The sequence below is a fragment of the Trichoplusia ni genome, chromosome 1, assembly GCF_003590095.1.
Source record: "Trichoplusia ni isolate ovarian cell line Hi5 chromosome 1, tn1, whole genome shotgun sequence".
Classification (NCBI taxonomy): Eukaryota; Metazoa; Arthropoda; class Insecta; order Lepidoptera; family Noctuidae; genus Trichoplusia; species Trichoplusia ni.
In genome coordinates, this window is record NC_039478.1 from 9,585,915 (window position 1) to 9,603,092 (window position 17,178).

The 17,178-nt window shown below is 37.9% G+C and overlaps 1 protein-coding gene across 7 annotated transcripts in view; it reads right to left on the reverse strand.

The window, feature by feature from the left end:
• Positions 1-7,797: 7,797 nt before the first annotated feature.
• LOC113493938 (optomotor-blind protein-like) overlaps positions 7,798-17,178 on the reverse strand; it is a 95,939-nt gene continuing 86,558 nt past the window's right edge. For 4 of the 7 annotated variants that reach the window (XM_026871980.1, XM_026872028.1, XM_026872021.1 and 1 more), the window contains 4 exons: positions 15,062-15,220; positions 14,299-14,375; positions 9,078-9,211; positions 7,798-8,947 (listed from right to left, as the gene is read on the reverse strand). In XM_026871980.1, the coding sequence (XP_026727781.1) occupies positions 8,373-8,947; positions 9,078-9,211; positions 14,299-14,375; positions 15,062-15,220 (945 nt within the window). In that variant the 3' untranslated portion in view covers positions 7,798-8,372. The remainder of the gene's footprint in view (positions 8,948-9,077; positions 9,212-14,298; positions 14,376-15,061; positions 15,221-17,178) is intronic. The other 3 variants (XM_026872011.1, XM_026871997.1, XM_026871988.1) reach the window with 2 other exon arrangements.

The window sequence follows — 17,178 nt, forward strand, 5'->3', positions numbered from 1 at the left end:
AATAACACATAGGCTACAATTTTAGAGGTTTCTAATGTGTCCTGAAGTCCACGCGAACGAAGTCGCGGGCAAAAGCTAGTACTTAATAATATAAAGCAACAATTCTTTTTCTATTGTTCATATTTCTATTTAAGTAAGGAAATATTGCTGGATTGTGTGAAAAAAAGGTATGATAAAAGTGGAGTTGGTGGTAGCGAGAAGAGAGTCATCGCAGAATGGCAGAATAATTGCTGTGCTATTGCATTGACCCCTAATAGAACAGGACAAGGGCAAGATTTGAATGTTAATTCTTTATTTTTCAACCGATTTCATAAAGGTTGAGATTCTCAATTCATCTGTTTATTTTTTTTGTTTGTTACTTCAGTGATTCAAAACGGCTGAACCGAATTTTGTTGATTCTGCTTTTATGTAGAACGCTGTGATTTGGTCCAATAAGTTTGTCTCAGTACTTTTTATTTGAAGTCGGTTGTACGATTTTGTTTTTAAATAAATATTGTCTTATCCAAAGCTTACGATCTTAGATCCAAAGCGAACTGTCTTCTCATTGTCTCAAGTGATTTGTAGCGACACTTCCCAAGGCTGAGCGGGATGCAAATACACATTCTCCACGGGAAAGAACGGGACAGCAACACTAAATAACTCTTTACAGTTAATTATAATGGGCCACTCTAGCTTGTTAGGGGACTTTTTCGATTTTGTTTCGCACCGGATCGAAATGCCGAAAATACTTCTTCACACTGAATTTATAATTGACAACTAAGTTAAGAGGGTTGAGCCTTCAAATAACTTAGGAATTTGTGGGAATTTAGAAGTAAATTTTATAAAAATACGTGATTCACTCAAGATTTAAAACATTTAGAACTAAATTTTACAACCTCGTACCGCGAAAGATTCGGATCATCCTACACATGCATTAAAAATCTCATTGATTTTAAAAGGCGACAGTTTGTAAGTACGTTCGTTACATCTTCGCCACAAAAGTCTGAACTGTTTCGGTAAAATTTGTTTCGGAAGTAACTGCTCACTGCCGCGACACCAACATCTAATCTAGAAATTAATACGAGTAAATAAGTAAAACAACACATTTTTATATGGTTTCTACCCGCTATTATAACGAGTCCTACGTGACATTTAGACGTTCACCAACGTCTTTTTTTCAATACTTACTTTAAATCATATTATGAGTAATTTTTAAATTAGGCAGCGTTCATCAGGGCTATTAACGTACAGAAATACAGCGTTAAATCAATTATAGGGTTAAGTTGTGTCTTTTGGGTACGAAACTAAAATATCTTGGGCCAAACTTGTACGGGAGCAAATAATAGGTGGCCAAAACATGTAGATCAAAAATATTGAAGTGCACTCACGTACGCTTAGTTTGAACTCACTCACCCATAATTAAACATATTCAAGTCTTTATCCTAAAATAAGCAATGAGGCAATTCATAATCTGGATCACAAACAGGCAGACATACATTGTAGTTACATTTGCACGATGGCAGAGATGGTAAGGGACAGGGTATCGCAAAACGTGGTTTTTATCATAATTTATGATTGTACATTGGCTGACTACGAATGAGGTGTTTGCATTCATGTTGCGTTTGTTTTACAAAACATTTTAAACGCCTCGCAGTCTGATACTTCTTTGTTATTGTAGTGAATTTAAATAAAGAGTTATGCAGTTAATGTTTAGAATTGAATTGTATGGAGAGCTGAGTGGTACGTCAAACTAAGCGACGTGTCGTGGGTTCGAACCCCGCGAACAGACATTGACCTATGAACGCGTGTCCTGCTGGTTGTCTTGTGCATGGATGACTCAAATGTTTGAGAAACCGCAACAGAAAATCAAACCATGATTCAATTCACGGGATTTTTCGAAAAAAAGGCAATTTCCTCGTTCTATTTCCCGCTTAATATTATAAACGCAAAAGTTTGTATGTATGGATGTAAGAATGTTTGTTCCTATTTCACGCAAAACTCACAGAACTGGTTTAGACGAAAATTGGTACACAGATAGTTTATACCCAGGCAATTATCGCATAGAAGCTCATATCCCAATTTGACTGTCCCATGTGATAATTTTCGATTTGTAGCGGGCGACAACCGCCTGGCAACAGCTAGTTTCCTGTATTTCTATATTCCTACTCACATCCGTGGTCCAGCCAGATCTCGCTTGGCTTTAGCCTCGCTCACAACAGATGGGAGATAAGCGAAGTAAGTTTGTCATTTACTTGCGTTGTAAAACATAAGGATGGGTCGCGTAAAGGTGTAGACAGAATAACTGGATAAAGTTGATTGGAAATTTAGATATATATAACTAACTAACTTTCTCGGCTCAGCGACCCGAAGTGAGTCTTGGCCTCCGAAACGAGAACTCTCCATTCTGTGCGGTCCTGCGCTGTATCCTGCCAATTGTTGGCATGGATTTCACGTAGGTCCGCTTCCACCATATCCCGCCAGCGGTGCCTGGGGCGACCAACAGGTTTAGATATATATAGGGAAAACAATTTTGTGATATATTTAACAATGTATCTAATTGGAATGTCAGATAGGTTCCGAAAAAATATCATCGCGTATTTTTTCTTTCATCGCGTGAACAAAAAAAAACTGAAGATGGCTGCATGATCATCTTCAACGAAACTTTACTTCATACTCACAGGACTTCAATCACAAGCACAGACACACCCAGACAAGCGTTAGTAAATCATACCAACGCTTGTCTTACCCGAGGATCGAACCCGCAACAGGTCGCGAGCTTTGGTAATTAGCGCTTAGTCTGTCTTTTGCAGATTGTTAGGAACATCACACAACCTTTGCCATCTGCCACTACTCATACACTTCATAAACGAGACATTCGACGATTAGTTGACATAAGCGATAGAACCGGTGACCAGTCTACACGCAGCCCAAGTCACAAAGTAAAGCCTAGCGCACACTGCACCTCACACTTACGTGCCGGCGATAAGGCCGTATCTACACGATCGTCACGCGCCTCCACCGCGCTACTAGGAACTAGAAACCCATTCACTCGTAAAATGAATAGTTTGCGAATATTTTTTTTCGTTTTGGTCAAAACGTGTTGGGTTTGGCAAGAGTTAAGTATCGTGATATTAATCTGCACTAGTGTTATGGAGGTTAAAATAGTGCAAATATCAAGAACTACCGGTTCGAATCCTGAAAAAGAAATGTTGGATACTGGTGAAGTGCGACTCCCCCTCGCAATGCCAAAAGGGTAGGATTAATAAAAAAAATATGGTGAATAACCACAGATATATTCGTCACCACAACACAGATATTTCGGAATGCAATTGTATAAGGACAATATCACTTAGAGATCAGCAATCTCCTATGTCAAAAAGTATCAATTTATTTACCTTCACATAAAAAAATAATTAAAGAGAGGTAAGGCACGGCCAAATAGAAATAGATCATGATAGACATCGAGTCAAATAAACATTTTGGCTCGGAGAAGCCCAATCCCACCTGCGGGGTAACAGGGACTGTAGACAATGTTTAAACTGGAATTACCCTCAACTTCAATAAATTTGCCGTCTGCTGCTAGATAAACGACTTTTTACTTACCTATCAAAGCAGCACCAAACAGCAAAACCTATTTCACATCCTCATGAATGAGCATCAGACCTGCTCCCAATCTCGCTCGTTAATCATCCTAACGCTGACACCACTGTGCTATCGGGTACATCTGACCGGCGTTCGCGAGTTATCGCGCCCAGTCAAAAAACTAGTTTAGCATACAAATATAGCGGTGGGCGAGAGGGCGACAACATCAGATTACCACCAATTACGTACGTGTTAGCTTAGAGATGGTAAGTACTGGACGCAGATTCATTCTACTAGTTTTTGCAAAAATATTTTGAAGTTACGTTGGGATTAAGTACGATGCATTACGTTTTTAAGGGAATGGAGACAAAATTTTGTAGATATTGATGAAATATTTGCTGTTTTCACGGGGATTGTCCAAATTAGGTACCGTAGCCCAGGTATACGAAGGGCAAAGGAAAGAACATGAATAGGTTTTGGTCAGTAGAAGTCTGACACTCCCTTCTGCTCAAAACAAACCGGAAGGTGAAATTTGATGATTTTCCATTAGAAAAAAAATTACAGATGTTTCTGAAGCTTTTTTATGTGTTGTAAAGTTTCAGCTAACCATGGGCACAAACTTTTTTATGCTGCAAGTGCTTCAGGTTATAGTTAAGGAAGTGAGAATAACAGTCCAATGGTTTAAACCAAGAACAGTTTTTGTGGCTATCAGAGGGCGAAAGATTCCACCAAGAAATTCTTCTCATGAAAGTACAAGCATTTCTTTCTTCAAGCGTTTTTTTTACTAAATAAAAAGTTAATACGCTTAGTAGGTTTGGTGTTAATCGTCATCATCATCATCCCCAGCCTTTGTCCTCCCATTGAGCATTGGCTTAAGGTTTCCCGTGAAAATTTATACCGTGTGCCCGCCTCATCCAGACTCAATCCGAGACCTTTACTATATCATCGACCCATCTTGCTCCAAGACGATTCTTTAGTGTGAATATTGTATTTAATTCTACCGTAATATTTTTCTTTGCTATCTCTACAAACAGTGTCCAATTATATTCGTGGTGTACCCTGTAATTGTCGTGTAGGTTATGTTCACGACCGTTTACACGAGATGTTAGATCTTCAAGTTTTATTACCTGTGACTCACCTGGCGTATGAGTTCAACTTGTTTAATGATGGGTGCAGCTTCTTTTGGGTTCGTTTTTTAAAGTGGTATGTGTATTTACATAGAAGAATACGGGGATTAACGCGAATTTTACCTTGTTTAGCCCAACGTTTCGACCAGGTTACACCGGCCGTGGTCACGAGCAGACTCTGAGTCTGACTTGAGTCTGCTCGTGACGTTCTTCTATGTTAATATAATTATGCAACGCGAAAGTTTAAATACAGGTATGTGTATTTTTAGAATTTCGAATGTTGGTTTAAAAAATCGTATTTGATGTGTGTGCTATTCATCTCTGTTAACGGGCTTAAATTATCAATGTTTGTTTTAACTCGCTGTTTTTGACATTGTTGTGAAGATTATTGAGGTGGGCCCTAATTCCACTATTTACAATGGCCGAGGAATAAATGGAAATTGGATTTAAATGACAGTATACGTATTTTTCTAAGGTTTTATCCAACATGATATGGAAATTCAGTACAGGGCGGAACACTCACGGTCAATAACATGAAGATTTGCTTTTCAGAATTGTATGGTCTATGATGGGAGTTCGATCCCAAGAAAGTCTGAGCGAGCGTAGAATTGAAGCCATCTTTTTCTGTTAGGGAAACTTTTTTATTTATTTATATTTTATTTATATTTATTTAATTATTACACTAATCTACCATTACAGGTTACTTAACCTAATGCGGTAGCTAGGACTAAATAAAGGTCTATGTATTTATGTGAACTAGGGTTTCAAAGATTGAATTATTATGCATATAGTTGCAGGTCTAAATTCCAGCAACTGTTTTAATATGTAATTTTCTGATAATTCTGATATGCACAGGCAATAAGTTAGACTGATGCACATCATTGCTCCTCCTGGAATTGCTTGTTGCTTCATCCACTTTTCTCCTAGATATGAAATCCTTACTATTTACGAATCCCATGTTTCAAATTTCTGTCATTCCGCGATTTTTTGGAGTTCTCTGAATAAATTGGTTTCCAAGACTTTCAAAATCTTGGAAAAACTTTTGCACTTTTTGCTGTTATTGTTCGGTAGTGTTAGCACGACATGTAGAATTATACCGTGGTATTTTTGAGCTATGCTTTATAAAGTCACATTTCTACATTGTCTCGGGTCTGGGTGTTTGTGGTACCTTCGTTGTATCTGAATTCCATAACACAAGTGCTTTAGCGACTTACTTGGGGTCCAGAACAATGTATGTGATGTTGTCCGCATTTATTTATTTATAAAAAACAGTTCTTTTAAAATGTAGGTATTTAAAGATTCACCATAAAGAAAACAATTCTTATTTTGTCAATAGATTTATCTATATATTTTAATGAATAATTTTTAATTACAACTGTTGCAAAATACAGTCTCCGTCCTTTTTCACAAAGCTTCCGTTTTTTTTTTTGTAGAAAAATGGCAAATTAACAATTCTTATCGCAATCAAATCTCTGGTTGCATAACATTGTAAGAATATAAAATAAAATAAACAGTCTTTAATACATAATGGACAATGTTTCACTATTAGAAGTTTAAGAATATGTTGCAGTTATGCTAAAAAAACAGAGAAAATAGAAAAAAATCCTGATGAAGTTACACTAAGAAAAATGTTTGTAGTGACAATTCTAAGTCACGTGACTTTTCGAAAATAAATGTATTTTTTGAACGCAAAGAGTTTTATGATACATTATCTTTTTAAAAAATGTGATGAATTCCGAAATTTAATGTATGACAGTGACATGTCAGGATTTTTTTTTAAATTGGTTGTTCTCATTGCCCATTTTGTAAATAAAGACATTTTCAAATCTATTATCGAAACATTTCACAATGCTTAATGTTACTGAATTCCATGGAAAATTATATTCATTTTATAATTATATATTTTGTATTTTTAACTACAATATTTATTAACTATATATTACAAATTTTAACTTACAGTTAGATTTTTTTTATCAATCGTTTTTTTTGCGCGAGTCCGATCGTTGTTGTCTTTGGAAAATTTCTTTTTAATTTTACGCCAATTGAAGATAAGGGCATTAAGAACTTATGAATACTTTTTTTTGTGTACATAATAGTTTATGTCAGGGTTATTCTGGGAAAAAAACTTATTTTTTTCTACCAAATTATGCTTAAAAATGTTTCATACTGATTTTGGTTTTGTGATTTATATAAGGTATTATGTACACAAAATATAGCCTTTACTCTAAAATTTATTTCAAATTTAAAGCACTTTTGTGCACTAAAATTGAATAAGTTTATTATTTTAATTATTTATATTTGAGATAGCAACAATCGGTCTCGCGCCATCTCACAGCACAATTGACAAAACATATTTTCAAAATATGTCTATTTATTAGTTAAACACGTAAATATACCTTACAAAATGTATTTACAAAATAAAGCAATATTAATTATCATACTTTAATTATTAAAAGTGGGAAATGAAATTAATATTTTCGACGTGTCGGCTTGTAGGAGTGACGTCATCTAATTTTAACAAAATCACATGTAATAATTTTAGAGGAACTTAAAAACGAATCTTCAGTTCGAAAATCAAATTTTAAAACAATTATAATTGAATGTTCAAAAAATAATCTTTCATTTTAATAAACAAAATTCAACATAAGGAAAAACAAACACTGTTTCGAAACTCAAATAAAGAAAACAAATAAGATTGGATTTAAAAAACGAATCATTCATTTTTGTTTTTTAATTATAAAACAATATAAGGCAACGGAAAACGGTCTTTTGAGGCCAAGAAAACTTTGCGAAGTGTCTTTCGTTGCGTCACAAGAGTCGATTATCTAGAGTGGATAATACCGACGGAGTACCGCCCACTCTTACAGGTTCATTGTTAATTTCTCAGGGTTTTCACGTAACATCGATATATTAAAACCTTGTAAGTATAAGTAATACTATTGACAAAATTTACTCAGACTTGACAAGACTCATAAATCTCCGAATCAAAAAAATGAGAATAATTGTTTAAAAATGACACAAACAGTTCAAAAGACGTTTGCCGCGTTTTTAGCTTATAGATAACGAAAAATTAAAAAAGATTGCAGAAAATAAGTAGTGAAATAAAATTAGTGCTTGTAAAAGTAGACAAAATAAAATGTTTGTTGAAGTAAATTAAATTAGTTGAGCGGAGACATCACATCTACAACCCGTGGGTGTCGAAACCAGAGTATTAATTTAAAACTATTGCTATTGCGGTGTTGCTATGTGTCTCTAACGTGTGGGTTGCTACGAGACGGCGACGCCGCGAGGACGGGTACACAATAGTAGACATATGCACTCTAGGCAGAACGATCACTGTCCGATATGGTATGTGTTACTGCAACATGCGAAAATAATAGTGTATGCAAAAATATGTCTTTTCTAACTCTGTTTTAAAAAATATTGATAAAATGTGGTGTGAGGAGATGATTATCACACATACCTGAGTACATTCAGGAGCTGTGCCTGGCAGGTCACGTCGCGACATCGTCCGTCACATGGAACCTTACATCATGTGATACCTAATGTAAGCTTAACTATTTACAATCAGTATACGAATATCGACCCGAATAGAACTCGAAAGAAAAACAAAATAGGAACGATACAAAACGTCGGCCTCGGCCCACCATATAAATACACGGTATGTACAGTAGCAGGTCGCGATCAGTCCTGGGGCTCCACGTCCAGCCCGTTCACCATGCGCTCGATGCTCTTGAGGTCGGAGGCGGGCGGCGTGGCGGGCGTGGTGGAGCTGGGCGCGTCGGGCGGCGGGTCCGCGGAGGCGGCGCGCGCGACCGGCGAGCCCGCCCGCGCGCGCGCCGGCGACGAGCTCAGCGAGCGCGCGCGCGGCGCCACCTGCTCGAAGGCGGAGCCCAGCCCCGGCAGCGCGTACGGCGCGAACCGGTGCGCCTTGCCCAGCGACGCGCCGTGCGGGCCCGGCGGGGCCGGCGGCGGCGGCAGCGAGTACTGCTGCAGCAGCGGGTGCAGGTTGAACAGCAGCCCCGGCGGCATCTGGTGCGGCGGGAAGAACGGCGGCGGGTACAGCGACGGCGGGTACAGGTACGGCAGCAGCGGGGGCTGCACGGGCGGGCCCAGGGACACGTCGGGGGCGGGCGAGGGCCGCGAGGGCCCCGCGGGGGGCGAGGCCGCGCGCCCTGCCGAGCACGACGAGTCCGAGCCCGCTTCGATGCCCTCCTCCGCGCCGGAGTCGCCACCACCTCCACTCGAACTAAACCAGGCTGCAAGGGAAAACCTCGTCAGACTCCGTGGATAATTGTATACAGTCCTTTGAAAATATTAGATATTTTGATCCACGTTCGGAGCCACTAATCAAAACAGTTTCCAGTATAATCTCAAGTGTATACTCACAGCTGGTGTTGTGTTGCGTGGAGGGCGGCGGCGGCGGGCTGGAGGGCCCGCCCACGTCCAGCGGCCGCTCATCGTCATCGTCGCGGGTGTCCGAGCGCGCCGTCAGCAGCGCCTGCCTGCGGTACACCGACAGACTACTCGTGTTATCATTATATATAGACTAATGTTCATACAGGACACTACAGACCAGTGATGGTTATTGCTCAAATGTGGGCAAAAAAGATAATATCTCGCACAGTTTAAAAGTGTCTACAGTGGCAGCGTTACTAAGCCTCACCGACGATAGTTAGTTAGCTGATACGAAATATAGGGACACAAATACCTCAGCTACACGCATCCTTAAATCTTATACAAATCGGGACTTCGTTTGATTGCCTTTGGAATAATTCTGTATCAAGAGCCGTGCCACTACTCTAGATAGAAAGACACCTAAAACCCTCAAAATTGTACCTACTTACTAAACAAAAACCTCTTCAAACCCTTAATCCGCCAAAAAACGCGAAAGCAACAATACGAAGTACAAAATCCGCGAAAACAGAAAATACTAAACATTTTCCGAAGTAAGTTGGGGTGCGAATGACTTGACATTTAAGTTAATCGCCTCGAACGACCCCGGCCACGGGAAAGGTTAATCATTTTCTAATGATGGTGAAATTTGAGACACCACGACGCCATCACACTATGTTCAGCTAATAGTGTTGTAAAGGTGATCGTGCGATGGAAATATCATTAAATTTTTGAGGTATAGAGACTTTTCATTTTGAAGCTGTCGGGAGGTAGGCGGGGTATTTAAGTTTGTATTTAAGTTTTAGATTCAAAAAAGTATATTTTGGTGTAGATTTATTTGATACTAGCTGTTGCCCGCGACTTCGTCCCCGTGGGTAGAAGATATAAGTTATTATTTATACCTGCCCTATTTTTTCACATTTTCCTTAGTATGTTCGCTCCTATTAGTCGCAGCGTGATGGTTTATATAGCCTAAAGCCTTCCTCGATGAATGGTCTATTCAACACAAATTTTTCAATTTGGACCAGTAGTTCCTGAGATTAGCGCGTTAAAACAAACAAACAAACTCTTCAGCTTTATATATTAGTATAGATATGGAGTTTTTTGAAGTTTCTTTTCATAGGAATGGGATTTAGGAATCGCGCTACAAAAGTATTTATTGTAACGTTTTAATTTTTTTACTAATGACCACATTTTTAAGTGTAGGTACTGACTTAAATTATAACATTGGCCCTGACAGCGACACAAGCCGCTGCTACTACGGGGTCGATTGGTGTCTAAGTCTCATAGTAGCATTGCTTTGTTTAGGCCTAGAAGTTTTGAAATTTTGAAAACAATTCTTTGATTATCTCGTCAATGAACATTCGAGCAAGACACTAATTTACCAAAAAGACATCAAAAGATATCTTTATCAAATACGTATCTTGTAAATCATAAAAAAACGACTGACAATTCAATTCAACAACATTTTTAACATTTGAGCGGTACGTGCAACATACCAATTCCCCTTGAGCTCTTAAACTCGACAATATTTTAAACTGTACCAAAAAGAATAAAACACAAAACGCCGACCCGAACGTTTAGCACACCACCCCAAAAAGGACAAAACTGAGAGCAATTATTTGCCTTCTGTCACCCGTTAAACAAACAACTCTTTATCATTTTGAATTGTTCTACTGATCCCTAAATACGGTGCCATCTTTGTCGGGTTTCGGGGTTCCGTAGTAAATTCGTTTTATTAACTCGTCTCATTGTCGACTGATAGAATTTAATTTGTGCCACCCCTGGGGTTTTAGGGATGTCGCGTTTATTTTTTTGGTCTTGGTTTGTTAGTTTAAATTGAATTAGTTATTTTGGTTTGTTTATAGCATTTTTATTTTAAACAGTAAATGTTTTCTTTTTTAATAGTTTAACTGATGTATGCTTTACTTTTAAAGCTTCTGGTACTGGCATTCGGACAATATTTAGACATAAATACTGGTAATTATATTTTTCAATACAGGCATTTCGTAACGAATACTAAATTAAAATATTCAACCTTATCTATATCTATACTAATATATAAAGCTGAAGAGTTTGTTTGTTTGTTTGAACGCGCTAATCTCAGGAACTACTGGTTCAATTTGAAAAAATTTTTTTGTATTGAGTAGGTTATTCATCGAATATAAACCATCACGCTGCGACTAATGAGAGCGAAGATACAATGGAAAATGTGTAAAAACAGGGTAGATATAAATCTTAACTTACACCTTATAACCAGGCGGACGAAGTCGCGGGCAACAGCTAGTGCATTAATAAGATACTACGAAGACTATTGTTATTAAAAACACGTCATTATCTCCTATATTTGAAATATCTATATGAAAAACTACAACTCTTAGTTATTATAAAAAAAACGTTAGCAAATGAAAAATATTTATTTTTCATTTTATTAAATGTTTACACTTTTTTGACAAAAAAGTATCGTCTATAATTTCTACATCTTATTTTCATATTCCGTTCAACCCTAACTTAAACTGTACACATTAGGGTGTTCACGTTACAATGTAAACTTGCGGTAGGGATGGCAAGCCTTGTAATTTCGCCAAATTTTTATCCCTTAAAACGTCTGAGTTAGTTTCGTCGCGAGGGGTAAGCGGCGACAACGTCGGGGTACTAAGCAGGTTTGATTCCTCGCTTGTTTATTGTTTTTCGTCACAGAATTAAGTTAGAGAAGTATTGTTAGTTTTTTTTGCATATGATAAAACTGTGGATATCAATTGGTTTCTACACAAAATCGGCATTACCTGTAATTTGTTACTACGTGTTTATTTTTAGGTGCGATTGAAACTAATTGGATTAGTAGAATCAGTTGAGACGAGTGTCTCAAATGCTTTTACAATTAGGTATATGAAGACTCACACACTTGAAGCAAAACATCGAAAATGACAAAGGACGATACTGAATAAAACCTCTTTTTTAGTTTAACAGGGGAATCCTCATGCACATCATCAACCTTCGTGGTAGCAACGGGTAGTGTCAGACTCTTACCGACTAAACCCAAACCGCCGTGCTACGTCATCCACGTTTTTGTGTTCAATGAGTTGCAATCCTTTATACACCAATCGCGGATACTCTTTGATGCCTAAAAGAACTATCTGTGTCTACAAGAAAGACAGACGATCAATGAACACTCGCCCTTATACAAGATGATCAGAAACTAACCGCCTATTAAATTATTATCGCCAACTACTCCATACCTCTCGAATTCCTCTAATACATGTGGACCCTTTGAACTTTATTCTGACCTCAAAAACAGGGTTACCGTGTGTTAATTAGTACGAGATAAAAGGGCTCCGTGGCCGATGTCAAAGGGAGCTGGAAACTGAAGACCATCGCCCATACGATAGGGATACGATGTTATATTAGGGTTGTCACGAATTCAATCGGAGGAAAATTTAATTGAATTTTTGTTTTGGGCTTTGTGGTTGTTTGTGAGATAGTATTTCGGCAATAGGTATAGACAAAAGCTTTGAATGTGCATAAAAATAGGAAATCAATCAAATTGTATACTGGTTCGAAGTCTCTGACTATCGTAACAGCAAACGTTATATAAAATACTTAACTAAACCAAGGTATGTCTTGAATTTTGTATGTACAGTTACATAGACTACGCTAACTAAATCAGTTGAAATCGCATCCTAATTAAAATCCCTTTCACTACATCCTAAAACATCACCAGCTTCATTAAGCTAATTTAGTCAAACAATATAAATTATTGAAGCCGACAGCCCTACTGGCGGATGTGACGTGTACGGGTCGCGCCGGCTTTTCCGAGCGCGGCGTTTGTCAAAACGCTCACGTTTCCCGCGCTTCCGGGCGGCCATTTTGTGAAGATTCGCCCGCAGCGTCCGGCACGGCTGTCGTCCGGCACGGCCGGATCCGGTAAAACGTTGTGTAAGCGCATTTAGGATCGCTTCCGACGCCGGACGTGGTCGATTCACGTAGTTCGGCGGTTTGGGATATGCGAGCCATCAGCCACACTCGCGATACAAGCACTGCCTAATTAGACAGTTCCCATTTGAAAATACAAGTAACAAGTCAAATAACGCAAAATATTTCATAATTTCTGATCAACTTTCTCTTTATCGCTTTCCAACACTAACATTTCTTTATCTACAATTCCCACATGTTATCTAATTAATTACTTTAACACAATCAGCTAACAATTAACGTATAAAACTATTTTACACCGAACAGGTTGTAACAAAACGGCGCTATAACGCGGGGTAACGATGCGCGCCCATAACAGATGGATATCACACACTAATTGAGTTCTCGTTCGAATTTCAAATAAGTTAGCGGAACGCCAACCTATCCCCGCGGCAAATTATACGGCGAAGAAAAAAAAAGAAGTAAAGCTGATTTTATCGCGGAAATCCAATTTTCTCCCTTGCACGCCAAAGACGCGGGAAAAAGCGGCGAGTGGAATGACTCGGCGATTCCGAGCGTTACCGGCGGTGTTTAAACCCCGAACACGAATAAGGAGGCGCCCGATTGGTTTAATTTGAATTTTCAACGGCTAGGGAACGAACGCCCTGCCCTAATTAATTCTGAAGATTCTCAGATACCGCGCTAATTTAGTTAGCTTTAAACTTTAGTTAAATAGTCAGCAGACAGTTTGCGGTGTCATTTATCTTTTGAGCCCACCTACTAAGTTGAGGGTTTCAATTTTGATATTCGTTTTGGAGTTTATGTGGAAATAAATTGAACTATTAGGTTGTCAAGGAATAGTACGATTACTGAAGCTTTGATTACTGTATATCTCGTTAAATAATGTTACTTCAGGCCACGAAAATAAACAAGCTTCTCCAATAAATCTGTATCTTTCCGAAAAAATAATCAGACCTCCCCAGTTTAATCAGCAGATGATTATTTTCATACTTTATCTACCCATTTTTGGAAGTGATTTTAGCATTCTTGAGAGTTATTTTTTATTTCTACATGTTTAGACAGTTTATAACATATGTATCTAAAAATTTCCATCACAAGATACATTCTCATTCAGTCGAAGCGAGGAATATCATACTAGCTGCAATTGATACATTGCGGACGATCTAAGCTTTGGAATCAGAAGTGATAGAACAATGTATCGGTACTCATGATATTTGTCGCATCGTCCAAATGAGGTGGTAATAAGGGCTAAGGTAAGATGTTCCAAAGGTTAGATACTTACTTCTTCTCCCGTTTGCCAGCCCCCGTGTCCCGGAAGCCTTTGGCGAAGGGATTGTTGTCAATTTTCAATTGTGTTATCTGTTAACAAAAAATTATATTAGAATGCTGAGGTATAACTGAGTACTAGATGCAGAAATTCTTTAGGTTTTGTAAATGTATAGGGATAGTATTAAGTACATGAGAACAGAAATATAAACATGATTATAATTAGTGTCAAAGATTGGAATACTTTGTAATTCTTTAAAGTTGCCATGCATCGGAAAATAAACTTTGTTCAAAATTTGCAGTGACACAGAATCCGGTGAAGGAGACAAAATCTGTTTGCAAAAGAACAGATTCTTAGTTTTTTTCGTCTCTTGCATTTTAGAATTCCATCAGATACTAATTAGATAATAGGGATGACGACAGAGTGTAAAAAGATAAAATCTTTCTAGTCCCTAAGTTAGATAATTCAATAATATGAGACACATACTTTTAACTTTTTCCGGAAAAACTAAAATTGTCTTAGATAAACTGCTTTAAAGTTTAGGAGCTTGTGACGTAACGATTTCGTAAAATTTACATAAAATCGTGACGTCATGCGTAAACTTTAATTTATGTTTGCGGGACAAAAATATGTTTCCATTATTATACATGCCATTAAACTTCAAGATGGACACTGAAAAAGAAATTGTCGTCATCCCTACAAGTACAAATATATACATTTGACTCCACCGAATCTTCTAAAAACTCATCTACCATTTCTTCACACAAAAGCAACTCACCTTTTCATTCTGATACGCAGTGACTGCGATGAACTCGGTCTCCTTGAAGACATAGGTCCTGAAGGTGGAGTAGGGCAGCTTGAGGATGTCGTTGGCCCTCACCAGGTGGAACCGGGGCTGGTACTTGTGCATCGAGTTGAGGATCGTCTGTGTAACACACTTCAAACAGCTTAGGAAAGTGGTCGCAAAGTTAATGTGTGAGGACGATTGGTAGAGAATATTCGGAATGAAATGAAATGAAAAAAAAAAAATGGAGGCAATTTTTTGGATAGGAAATTTTCAAATGTCTCTTAAAGCACATATTGGGTTAAAGAAACTATCATATGACTCTGTCAGCTTTGGGTTGAGCGGGAATGTCAGACTTCTACTGACTAATACCAATCCATGTTCCTTTGTTTGACCTTCGTACCGGGGCCACGGTAACCCTTTTGGGCAATTTTGCCCCGGATATATTGGGGATGGAGAATATGATCGTGTGCAAGAACAACACTTATCTAAGTGTAGTTCTAAAATGTCTGTCTGTCTACATACTTCGTTTAACTTCATTTATTTAAAATAATTAAAAAAACAGAGAAGAGTTGTGGGAATTAACCACGCCAAGCCTACTGAGCGCGACGTACGATTCGATCCTCGCGTAGTACAAGCGTTTGTGTGATACAAGAATTTTTGTTCTGAGTATGGGTATCTCTGTGCATGTAACTTGAACGTTTATGAAACCTCGCGATACCTACAAGGATTGATTCCTTAAGAAAATTAAAGAAACAGCATTATACATAACGATTATCATAAAAACGTTACATACACATCCAAATTTCCCCTCAATAAAACTATTGTCTCAATAAAGGCTCGATTGCTATTTTATGACATAAAATAACCGCGTGACCGGTCCGACCTTTCGGCTAGAATTTCGTGGAATCGATAATAACCTCTTTCTAGCAAAAGGACATTTTAATCACGAATATTGACACTCAAGCTCACTTATCCGCTTTTAACAATATTAAGTGACTTAATGGATGACTGGATGGATTCGTTTACATGTATAACCGATCTGGTGTTGTAAAGTATTGGGCAATAGCGATGACATCAGTGATTAATTTAATTAGGAATACTTTTTTCAATTTAGTTAAGAAAGGAGGTTTTATGTCACAGGTTTAAATGTTTGAATCTAGAAATAGTAATACACGTCTCAAATGAAGCGTGGAAAGCATTTGATGAATTGAAAGACAATTTTTTTTATTTGCTTAGTATCTCAATCATCGGGCCTAAAGCATCTAAAGGCATTTGGCGTCTATTCACCACCGCGCAATAAGTTTCCGTTAAATAACGAGACAGATTTTTTTTTATGCAAAGATAGTTTTTTTTTCAATTTATCTGCCAGATAACAGCTTATCAGCGATAAAGAAACAGACGCTTAAAGTAATGATTTGACTGCACGGATAGCCGAGTGGTTGAGACCACGCCAAGACCACTGTACGCGTCGTGTCGTGGGTTCGATCCCCACGTAGGACAAGTATTTGTGTCATCCACAAATGCTTGTTCTGAGTCTGGGTGTCTTTGTGCATGTGATTTGTATGTTTGTAAAACCGCCCGCGATACAAGGATTAAATTCCTTAGTGCGGGAGTAGTTTAAAAAAAAATTGGTGTGAAAGAGAGATGTCGCTCGACGCCATAATAATATCATTTCAACATCTTAAAATGTTAGGAATCCTAGCTAGCGCCTTCTATTTACTTCAATAATATTATTTTTAGTCCACAATTTGTTAGCAAGTTACATCACTTAGCTTGGCAAAAGACCATAATTGTCGTTTAATGTTAAAACAGCAGTTTATATGTTATACCTGACACTTAGATATTTATCGGCTATCATTCGACACGCCGTACACATAACAATCAGACGTATGTCCTATCATTTTAATGGAAATACAATTATTTGTGCTATTACTAAACAAATCGTTTTGTGGGAATTTCTCGTCAACTGTTTTCAATTGTTTTTAGATTATATTGGTTTATTTTTAACTTGGTAACCGCGCGGTTTTTAATTCAAGATATTTTTCTTTTACTGGAAATGACGAAGTATACAAAGATGAGATTTTTTCGTAGTTTTTTTTTTTCAAATG